At 48.9% G+C, this 11,655-nt stretch overlaps 2 protein-coding genes across 4 annotated transcripts in view; both read left to right on the plus strand.

The window, feature by feature from the left end:
- The window catches only part of OLFML1 (olfactomedin like 1), a 25,570-nt gene extending 23,984 nt beyond the window's left edge, over window positions 1-1,586 (plus strand). Inside the window, exon 3 of the mRNA XM_077772889.1 lies at window positions 336-1,586. Within this exon, the coding sequence (XP_077629015.1) occupies window positions 336-1,126 (791 nt within the window). The 3' untranslated portion in view covers window positions 1,127-1,586. The remainder of the gene's footprint in view (window positions 1-335) is intronic.
- A 3,098-nt stretch (window positions 1,587-4,684) lies between these two features.
- The window catches only part of PPFIBP2 (PPFIB scaffold protein 2), a 147,827-nt gene continuing 140,856 nt past the window's right edge, over window positions 4,685-11,655 (plus strand). For all 3 annotated transcript variants that reach the window (XM_077772828.1, XM_077772830.1, XM_077772831.1), the window contains exon 1: window positions 4,685-4,819. The gene's annotated coding sequence lies outside the window, so the exon portion shown is untranslated. The remainder of the gene's footprint in view (window positions 4,820-11,655) is intronic.

Consider the following 11,655-nt stretch of genomic DNA (forward strand, 5'->3'; position numbering starts at 1 on the left):
TCAAACTAGTATTTTGGGGGGTGGGGGGGTGCAAAATGGGTGAAGGGGAGTGGAAGGTACAGCATCCAGTTAAATGAATGTGATGAGGATAAAAGGCACAGCATAAGAATATAGTCAATGGTATTGTCATAGGACTGTATGGTGACAGATGGTGGCTACACTTCCTGTAAGCAAGCCTAACATATAGACAAGTTGAACCACTATGTTGTACACTGAAACTAATGTTATATTGTGCACAAACTATGCAATAATAAGCAGAGGGGGAAAGGAATCTGTGAGAAGAGCAGACATCTCATGTTTACAAAGTTCCTCTCCTTTTTCTCCTGTTTGGCCAGGCTGTGACAACATGTTGATGGGCATAAAGTCTCTGAAAATAGTGAAGAAGACTACGGATACACACGGCTCTTGGATGAAAGATGCTGCCAGCAATTCCCAGAAGGTTTATTTCCTACTTGGATCCAGAAACAAAACTCTGTGGGAATTTGCAAACATGCGGGCATTCACAGAGGATAGCACCAAGCCAGCCCCGCGGAAGCTCATCCTAACGCATTCCTGGCAGGGAACAGGCCACGTGATCCACAAAGGTTTTCTGTTTTTTCACAACCAAGGGACTCTCAATGAGATAATAAAGTATAATCTGCAGAAGAGGACTGTGGAAGATCGAATGCTCCTCCCGGGAGGGGCAGGCAGAGCGCTGGTCTATCAGCACTCCCCGTCCACATACATTGACCTGGCTGTGGATGAGCATGGGCTCTGGGCCATCCACTCAGGGCCAGGTATCTACGGCCATTTGGTTCTCACAAAAATTGAACCTGGTACGCTGGCAGTGGAACACTCATGGGACACCCCCTGCAGAAGCCAGGATGCCGAAGCCGCATTCCTTTTGTGCGGGGTTCTCTATGTGGTCTATAGTTCTGGTGGCCATGGCCCTCATCGTGTCACCTGTGTCTTTGACCCGCTGGGCACTATCGGTGAGGAGGATCTGCCCAAACTGTTCTTCCCCAGGCGACCAAGAAGTCATTCCATGATCCATTATAACCCCAGAGATAAGCAGCTCTATGCCTGGAATGATGGAAACCAGATCATTTACAAAGTCAAGACAAAGAGAAAGCAACTTCGGGAGTAATACATTACAGCAAGGAGGGAAAGCGCTGTGGCTGCGGACGCTGCTCTCCAGAACATTGAGGCCATAGCCCCTTTACAATATCGTATCCCTCTGATCAAAACAGGCGTAGGGTGTAGAAGCGGGCTTGCATATGCATCCTTCCCTGGATGTTGTGGCCTGAGGTATCTTCCAAGACATTAGATGAGAGTCTGTCATTCAGACATTTTCCACTTCCATCACCCGTCCAAACCTGCTGGCTCTAAGGTCTTCCAAGGCCTTCTCAAGGCCTTCCACATTTTGATCTAGTGTATGTCCATCCTTTTCTTTACTCCCCTCAGCCAGGAATTAGAAATGAAGGCCACCTTCTAGTACTCCTGGCCTCCCTCCTGGCCTTTCCTGAAGCTCTTTCCTCTTTCATAAATGCCTGTCGATATTCTTCCATTTGTCACTGGACCATAAAATACAATCAATCTCTTCCTGATGTTGAATCTCTGTTTCCCTAGCTCTGCCTCTCCACCAAGCTGAGTAGCTACAATAGTGAAGCAAAACCATTCACATGTGAATACCACATGCCCGTTACAAAGTGTTTGCATCTATGGACATCGTTTAATCCCCATCCCATGTCTTCTTCTGAGACATGCAGAAGTCTATAATTGCCAGTTAAGAGATGAGAAAAGTTGAGGTGAGCCAAAGTAACACAACCGCAAAATGAAAATAGGGCTGGAAGGTACTTCAAATCCCACAGTCTTTCCATTGCCCAAGGAAATGCATGTTTGCTCACCAAACCTTTTGTAAGCTGTACATTCATCATTTCATCCTAAAAATAATGGTCTGCCCCCTTTGGCTGTTTTTCATGTCTGCACAAAACCTTCCTATAAGCCTTCAAAAGCTACTTCCTCCAGAAAACCAGCCTAAGGGTGAGGACCTCACCTGTAGCCTCATCTTGTTTTACCTTCCTCTGTGTCTCTTTTCTTGCTAGAAACACAATAAAACTGACACGAAGCAAATAACCCTCATCAGGTTATATTTGCTACATGCCCTTGACATACAGGCTCTCAGGAAGTGCTATCTGTGCTGGGATTCCCTGTGAAGCTCCCCAACACACTGAGGCCCTTGGTGAAGATTCTGGAATCTGGATGGAAGCCAGGTAGCAGGCAAGTGGCTCTCTGTCACAGCAGGCATGCCAAGTGGTGCAGGTGACAGAGGGCAGCTGTGCCTGTCCAGAGGGTCTTCTTCAAATCTTTCCCACGTGTTTGTCCAGTTCAGCCTAGTGTGGGTCACATGCACAGGCTGTGGTGCCCGTCTGTGTCATGTGCTGAGGCCTCTGTCTTCCCAGGTTGGTCACATGAGAGGGTTGGCTTTGTGTGCCTGCAGCTGTTTGGCCAACTCTGCCAAGCTCAGGGTGGGACCATAGGCAATGAAGAGACCCTCCCCCACCCCCACCCCCACTCCTCATAGCATTTGAGTAGATCTCTGGCAGAATGGAATTACTCACCCCATGCATACAGCACAATTACCCATAGTTCTAATAGATACAGAGCCCCAATCTGTTGTGGAATGAGGCAAGTATGAATAAAGCATGGCAATGTTCCTTACTCCATGGGTTTGTGGACATTACCTACTCCGCGGGCAAAATGACATTACCTATTTCATGGGGATAAGGAAGAGGGACTGCCTCTGGAGGAGGGTAGCATGGGATTATCAGTGAGTGGAATTATATGTGAGCCCCACACACATAATTCCCTTGGAAGCACCGAGGACGGTTGCCTTTCATCTGTGATATGCTTTGACTTGACAATTCTGTAGGCTGCACCTGCCACTAACAACACACCCAAGCATTTTAAATACCTACAGCTAGAATCACTCTTTTAGGTCAAGACATTTTCTCTGTGTTAATGTGTCACTTTGTTTCCTGGGAGCCAGGGCAGCAAAGCATTCAGGCCCATGGACAGTATCTTGGGCTTCTTTTGGGTGAACTGTTCAGCTCTGAGGTCTCTTATTGGAGTTTAGTCAGGATGAAAGTGCCTATGACCTGTAGCAGTGGTTCTTAAACTTGACTGCCTGTAAGAATCACCTGAGGAGCTTTAAAAAATTCTGATACTATATATTTTTAAAAAAAAAAGAAATTCTGATACTAGGCTATACTCCCAGAGGATTAAGCCAGAACTTCTGGAGGTAGGACCTAGGCTGTATTTATAAAGCCCCCTCCCACAGCCTGGTTAGGGAGTGTGAATAAGCTTGAGAGCCAGTGGCTTATACCATTTTTAAAAGTAAAATTAAATAGTCTTGAGAACAGACTAGCATTTACTAGGAGCTGAGGCTAGGGCAGTGTGTCTGCTGGGGCAATAACATGTGGGATTTGGAAACACCCACGAACTCATGTGAACTGAAGCGCCTAGGTCTACAAAAGCCTCTGCTGCTATTTTAAGGAAGTGAAAGAACTGAAGGGTGTCCTGCTGTAACACAACTCTTGTGGGCCCCAGCCTTCCTCTGCTGGCTTTGCCTTTGGTCTGCTTCTGGCCAGGTTCCTGCAGTGACCAGAGTCTCATATTTGCAAGGGTGGCTTAAGTTCTGTTCACATGTAAAAGCCTTCTGGGCACACTGGTAATTTCAGACCACCAGGGTAATTTGAAAAGAGATGTGTCCTATGGAGTTTGTCCAGCCTGTAGAAACGTAGATAAAAACTGAGGCCAGGGCTGTAGTGACTCCTGCCAGGGCTGGGGACTACGCCAGAGTCTGTGGTGTAGATGTCATCTGCGGCCCACAGGGATTTTAATCAGCTGAACTGAGCAACCAGTCCTGGGAGGCCCAGGCAAGGCAACAACCTAGCAGCACAACCAAAGGGGATTCAGGCCATACACTAGGGGAAGGTGTTGGACTAAGTTCCCAAGGCCCAGTCCTGTCCTGATTCCAGAATCCATTCCTGTGGTCGGAGGTCGGCAAAGCTCTTGGGCCTACGGAACCCTCCTCTTGGTGCTGAGCACAGAGAAGGGCTTCTTGTCCTTCGCTGCTCACAAGACCAGGCTCAAAGTGTCCACTAGGGGGACCTCTGCCCCAGGTCGCGGGGTTCAAGCGCAGCCGGACTCTAGAGGGACGCAGAGCCGTCCAGACGGGTTGATCAGAGACAGGGAATGAGGCTGCCTTCAGGCCAACCTCAATTTGGACTAGATCCCACAGGTCCGGAAAGCCCGGACGCCCAAAGGGTTTATGCTCTGGGTGTGCCTCCAATAAGTTTTTCTGTGGCTTCTCTCTCTTTGCAACTCTGGATACAAATTGCTTCTCTGGTTCCTCGTTTTCATTTCCTCCGTCCGGGGAACGAATGGTGCTGAAGGGCTGGAGAAGCCCAGGGGACTGACGGCACTAGAGCCAGAAACCGCCCGTTGGTCTCTCCGGGGCCGGAAGGGTGCAGGGCGGGGAGGTGACAGGAGTGGGGCGGGGCTCCCGGGGGCGTGGTCTCCTGGGAGGCGGGGCTTGTGGACCGAAGCGCCGTCCAGGGGGCGGGGCTGCGGCTGGGCTGGCAGGGNTCCCGTGGGTCCCGCCCCCGTCACGTGGGCTCCAGACCCGGCCGCTGCCGCTCGGTACGCTGGTTGGTCGGTCAGTTGGTCGGTGGGTCAGTGGCCTGCAGCTCGGTTCTCGGCTCTCATGTTCGGAGGTGGGAGGGACACGGGAGCGGCCCTCACACCTGAGCCGCCCGGAGAGGAGCCCAGCACCCAGGTCAGTGGGCTGTCCCCACGCCCCAAGCCCCCTGCGCGTTCCGGACCGGGAGCCCCCGCGGGTACATTGCCTAGCTAACTGAAAGCCCCCAGATTCAAAAACCACTGGAGGAGTGGGGGTCAGTGCCAGTTAGGGCCCCAGAGCGTGTCCCAGACGCGAGGGCAGGAACGCTTTGCCTCTTCTCTGGCCAGGAGGCTGGGAGGAGGGTATAACTCCCGTGGATTTGCTTCGAATTTTCACGCAACCCTGCCAGGGATCTATGGACAATCCTCGCCCCTGTAGGTGCCAGCATGGCCCTGGAGATGCGCTGGATGGTCAGTCACCTCAGTTTTGTGCGGTATGTCACTGAAGCATCGGAGTAATCTAGAGAGCACAAGGGGGTCGGGCAGCATAGGGTCTCTTTGCCCAGGCATATCTGTTCAGTGTGGTCAGATGCAACGCCTTGACTGAGACCTACTCTATACTCTAACTGCAAAAATGCAACATATGTATCAAAATGTCAAGGCCCTGCAGTCCCAGGAGACTGCCAGATGGGGACGGTCTTACTTAAAGTGGGCTCCTCCTCTCCCTCATGACATCCCAACTCCAGACCTGCAGTTTTCCTTCAAATGAAAATAAGATTATGTATTTAAAAGCTAGAATTTCTAAAGTTTGACCAGGATTGAAACAGGTTTTCTAACTAGTGTTTAATCCTCTTAAAAAACAAATCCAGCATGTTGTATTTTTACTTTTAGAACAGCTGGTTATTTGTTATCGGTCTGTCTCCCTTTCCATACTTTGGTCTACTTCCTATCTTTCTCTTCGTCTGTCTCTTTCCTTTCCCAGTCTCTTAATTGATTATAATACAAATCAGAAGTGTTTCCAGATTGTATGTTGCATTTTGTGAAGTTAAACACCCAACTACAGGAAGGTAGTTGGCTGTGCACAAAATTCATCTTCAAGATGTTCAGTCTTTGTTATTTGTATCTAGAAAACACAAAATATTATTTGATTTTGAGATTATTTCTCTTTTGAGCTTGAAAGGCAGCCCACTAATATTCTGCTTAAATTCATATTTAAACAACTATGAAGTCGGAAAGGAGAGAGAGTAGAGCATTTCTCACTTACTGCATTCATCCATGATTTTATTCATACACTTATTATTATTATTATTCTTAGTTAGAAATTAGATGATGTGCCAGTTATTAGCTTATTGCTACTGAGGAGACAAACTGAGAATCATGATCTCTTCTTTACTGGGGTCGCTGTGGCAGGTGCGCTAGTTTTAAGACCGAGTCGAATGGCAAATGCTATGAAGGAGGAAAGAGCAAAGAGTTGTGGGAATTCCTGTCTTTCACCTGAGCAGGGAAGATCTGGGATAATTTCAAGAAAGGAGTAATGTGCGTGATCGATCTTAGAGGATTTCTCCTGGGTGTCTCCGGGCAGAGGCAGGTAAAGCATGACCTAGGCTGAGATCTGTGTAGGCAGGGCAAGCACCAGCTAGTCTTGAGAAGTGGCAAGTGGTCTAACTGGGCTACCAGAGCGAGTGCAAAGCTGGTGACAGGGATGAAACCTGGCCCCAGTGGGCCATGAAGGCCAGATGCAGAAGTCTGGACTTAGAAAGCATGGAGCCAGTGACAGGTTTTAATCAAGGGACTGACTGATGGTTTCATGAGCTTCTCAAAGTCCCGGACCTTGGCCCTTGACCCTCCCAACCCCTAGCCAGACAGGGAGAAAATTCAGTAAATATTTGTGGAATGAATGGTCAGGCAACCCTTTGGAACTGAGCTTCTCAACCTTTAACAAGCTTAAGAATCACGAGGGCGCTCTTAATTCAAATGGAGATTCTGATTCCTAGGTCAGGGTGGAACCTGATCTGCTTTCTAACACATTCCAGGGTGGCCCTCTTCTCTATCTATGGCAAGGATTAAGGACCATGGTTTGCAAACCTGGGGAGCTTTTAAACTATTTGGATGAAGTAGGTTCGGGATGGTGTTCCCAAATTCCTCCAGGGATGATTCTAATGAAGGCCACGGTGGGGCCTCCTCTAGTCCACTGTGGCTGTGGGAAGGAGTGAGTGGAGGGGAGAGACCCTGGCATGGAGGGACCAGTTAGGACATTGAAAATCCACCAGAGTAGAGACAGTGAGTGGGACAGGTGGGAGAGCTCTGGAGAGATAGAATCTGTGGGCGGGAAGGGCCAGGGAGTATGTGGTATCTGTCTTCAGACTGACCAGACAGCTTCCAGAAGTGAGGATGGGGAATGATTCTGAAACAATTCAGCTTTGGAGAAGAATGTCATGCCCTTTAGGCTCTACCATTTGACGTAATAAAATGTGGAAGTTGGTTTTAGCGTGGCCATCAGATTTGTTTCTTCTTTCCTGAATTACAAACCTGTTCATGACACTTACCTACTTAAAATCCTCTGGCAGATCCTCTCTTGCAAAATATAAGAAGGAAAAGTTAATGTGAATGCAACTAATGAGGTATGTAAACATTTATTAAGTTCCCAGGCTGTGCACCCTCATTCAAGAGGTGACACTTGGGGTGGAGGGAGATGTGACATTGTCACCACTTGGTGTGGGCACAACCAGGCTGAAGCTTTTGGCAGCTTTGTCTTTTCTGGAGTCACTGTATTTCCTGCTTCCTCCTTACAGTGGTTCCACTTTATGTTTCCTGGCATGCATCTTGAGTTTCAATACTTGCTGGCATCCAGGAGTCTCAGTTTTCAAAGAGCCCACAGGTGGGCTGGATCCCTTATAGACTCTGGGAGCCAGCTCTTGCCCTTGCAGAGTTTCAAGACATCCATTCTTATCTCTGACACACTCAATAAACAGTCTGGGAGATGCAATCTGTTTAGCTTCAGCCTCAGATCTCCTCAAGGCCCTGCAGTCTTCCAGGGGGCTGCTAACCCAAGCTTTGTCTTCAGAAAATTTATGATTTCTACTTAGTGCTCCTTAAGTAATTCTTACTTTGGCGCTCCGCTATAATCCTTGCTTTCATTTCCTCCGTCTGTCACGTATGCCCTTATGCACACAGAGAACTGACCCCTCATTGTGCTCTACGCTCTTAATCACTATGTTCCATGTCATGTAGTCATCGTGGTCCTGTGCTGTAGCTGTGGATGGAAGGTCTACACAAGATGGGATAGGGTTCCCTCCTCAATATGATAAAGTATAACATCCTTGTTTGGCATTCTAGGCTCTGCAAAGGCTGGCAGTACTTTAGCTCATCAGCTGCATCTCCACTGTTCCCCAAACTGAGTAGCTCAAGAGATCCTATCTTTTGTGCCTCTCTGTCTTTGCACACACTGTTTGCTCTTCCTGGAAAGCTCTTTGTCTGCTCTGTGAGCTGAACGAACTCTTATTAAAACTTTAGGATGCAGGGGCGCCTGGGTGGCTCACTCGGTTGGACGTCCAACTTTGGCTCAGGTCATGATCCTGTGATTCGTGGGTTCGAGCCCCGCATCAGGCTCTGTGCTGACAGCTAGCTCAGAGCCTGGAGCCTGCTTCAGATTCTGTGTCTCCCTCTCTGACCCTTCCCTGCTCATGCGGCCTCTCTCTCTCTCGCAGAAATAAATAAAACATTAAAAAATAAAAAAAAAACTTTAGGATGCAGATCAAACTCTTGAAGCGCCTCCCCTCGCCCCCAGCTCTAAGCACTTTTACCCTTCTCTCTAGTATGTACATGTATCATCAGCTGGAGAATTGTGCTACGGTACTGAGGTGCTTTATTTGCATGTCTCTGTTCACATCCACTCCAGACACCTGTGGGCAGCCCTACATTTAGCAGATGTCCAGGAAGAGTTTGTGGTAACCATGGGCCTGGAGCTGGCTGCTTTTGCAACGTTTGCCTCCGTAAAAGGGGAAAAGAGTAGGCTATTCTGCACAGGTGATGAGGAAGAAATGAAAACAGAACCTGAAAGACTGGGACAAGCCCAGTGAGGAGTGGCCCACATGGCTAGAGTCAGAGGGTGGGGTGGGGAGGGGACACTGGGAGAGGTGAGACTGGCGTCTTAGGCTGGGGAGAGGTCAGGGAAGGCCTTGAACTCTGAAGCTAAGGAATTGACATTTTCTTCCCATGACATTGAAGGTCTTTTGGTGTGGAAAACACATGGTGAACTCTCTGCTTTCAGGAGGATTCAGGGCTGAGAAGGGCAGGTTAGAGGGCCAAGGAGCAACTTCCTGTGAAAAAATGTATTGGAATAACCCATGGAGGTAGCTTCGGGTATAAATCAGGGCAGTGGCAATAGAGATGAAGAGTGAGTGATCTTGTCCAGAAATCCTGCAGGTTTTGATGACTGACTGGATTTGAGGGAGAGAGAAAGGCATCAAGTTGGACACTGACACTTTGTGCTCATGTGCTGGGAGAAGAACGAGGCATTGTTAGTAGCATGAGAGCATGGAGGAGATTCTTGGAAGGGGGAAGGGAAGTGAGGATGGGTGATTCCTTTAGGAATCAGAAGAGAGCGCCGAGTAGTTTCTCATATATAAATACACACACACACACACACACACACACACGGATGGTGTAGCTACCCAAAAGGACCTATGCAGGGTCACCTGCTGCTGGTGGCAGAAGCCAGGCCTCCTGGTTCTCTGACCTGGGGCTCTCTCCTTTGTTGTGTGGTGAGTTGGCCAGAGAAGGGCTGCCAGGAGGTCCAGATGGAGATTGCATTAGGCAATGAAAAATGGGAAAAAGACCAGGTTTAGGGTGAATTCAGTCTGCAGAACAGCTAAAGCTGGAATCTCAGAGGTCAAGAATTCAGAAGGGAGTCTGTTGGTAGCTACTGCCAATGTGGGTATGAAGGCTCATGCGTCCTCCTTTCTGTCCTGTGGCCTAGCTCTGTGTGAGGTGATGGGAAGTAAGGAGTGTTTTATGGTATGGGCACTCATTAGTGCTCCGTGTGGGTACATGTATATTGAATAGCTTTTCTGGGAATACAATTACCAATTTGTCAGTTCTACAGAAAGATGTAATCCAAGACCCACACACTTTTTTCCCCCTAATGAACTTTAGAGACATATCCAATCAGTCCCGAAAAGTTGCCTGTGTAGTGTTGGAGTGGGGGTGGTGGGTGGCACCCATCTGGGGAAGGCATCCAGCCTTGAGCACCTCCTCCCTGCAAGCAGAGGCCTCTGAGTAGGACCAGCGTCAGGGGCCCAGGTGGTTGGGGGAGGGCCATAGCTGTTAGGGGAGGAGGGAGGACATTATCTAGAATCTGTATTGCTGCCTGGAGACTGAGTGACCCTGAGGCTAGATTTCCTCTCCTCCCCACCTCTCCCTTCCACACCTTTCTGCCTGGCCAGGTTCCTCACTCCCCAGCCCCCCAAGGACAGGTCTTGCCTTTGCCATGGCCCAGCGGTCACCTTAGCTTGCTCAGACAAAGCGGGGCTAATGCATGTCAAACACTTAGATTATTGCCTGGCATGTGGTAACTGCCAAAGGAAAACAAAGGCAAGGAAGGCTGGAGTTCAACTTTGAGGGAAATCTTGTTAAGCCTCATGGTTCTTTTGAATTATGCAGCTGGATCTCTGGGAAGTTTCTACCTTATCTTATTTTGAGTTTTTGTTTTTGTGTTATTTATTTATTTGTTTATTTATTTACACCGATACTAAAATGGGTGCAGGGCCGCTTCATCCATGGTAAAGAATCAAGGATCGCCATGGATTGCAGACTTGGGACTTGGGTTGTCCAGGAATGACTCAGGAATGACTTATACAGAGGTGAGTGGGTGGAGGGCCTTCTGACAAATCTCCAAGAACAGATTCTTAACCCAGGTGAGACTCCAGGGGAATCAGAATCGATCGCAGCCTGGCCTCTCCCCAGTCCTATAGCTGCTGAGCCGGTCCCTGGTGGCTCTGCTTTGGGTACATCTGTTTCCTCTAGGTGATGAGGACAAGCGCAGAGCAGGGTTCATCCAAATCCCAGGGTTGATCTCCACCTGCTCAGGGATAGCCAGTGCTTGCTGGTTGCTGAGAGTGTGCTCAGTGGACATAGTCAGAACCCTTGCCCTGACTCGAGGATGAAAATGTAAATCCACAGTGACTTGTGTGCATAGTTGGAATGTACCACTCACATGTCGCTGGGCCTCTCAGTTGGGCAGGGACCATTCTAACTGTGAGGGCCACTCTTGTGACTGCACTGCTGTCCCAAGAGGGCTTAGCAAACTTCTCCAACCTGCTTCTGGCAGAAAAGCTCAGAAAGCCCTGCCAAAAGGAACTCCTGACTATGTGTGCATGTGTGAGAGACAGAGAAAGAGAGGGGAAGGAAGGAAGGGAGGAAGGAAGGAAGGAAGGAAGGAAGGGAAAGAGAGAGGCGGTTGTATAGGAGCCAAAGGTCTGTTGTAGGGATTAGGGAAGAGAGAAGGCAGAGCCACAGCTCAGGCTCAGAACACCCAGAATTGGTTACCTTTGTTTCTTACATGCACTTGTGGCGACTCCTCTCTCTTCAGGGGCAACTGTTTCCTTCTCCCAATACTGGGCCTTATTTCCTCTGAATCAAAGAGGTTTTTGCAGGAATAGCTACCTGGACACTGCGCGGCTTGACGAAGGCACGAGAGGTGTGGCTAGACTGGCCCCACAGAAAGCTGCTTCCAGAGGAAGGATAGGGGGAGTTTCCGGCTCTAGTGGGGTTTACAAAGGGCTTGTCTCATGAAGTGGGTGATATTACTCCCATTTCATGGGAGACAAATAGGTGCCAGAGAAGTGATTTTTTTAAAAAAAGGATCCAGAGTTTTAAATTTAATGTATTGTCCAAAGTGGGACACTTTTGAGAGAGAAAGGAGGCAGACAAATGCTGAGCTGGGTGGGGTCCTGAGGTGACAGGACTGTCCTGGGTGTACCAGGGATGTGGTAT

This window comes from Crocuta crocuta, unplaced genomic scaffold, assembly GCF_008692635.1.
Source record: "Crocuta crocuta isolate KB4526 unplaced genomic scaffold, BGI_CrCroc_1.0 scaffold382, whole genome shotgun sequence".
Lineage (NCBI taxonomy): Eukaryota > Metazoa > Chordata > Mammalia > Carnivora > Hyaenidae > Crocuta > Crocuta crocuta.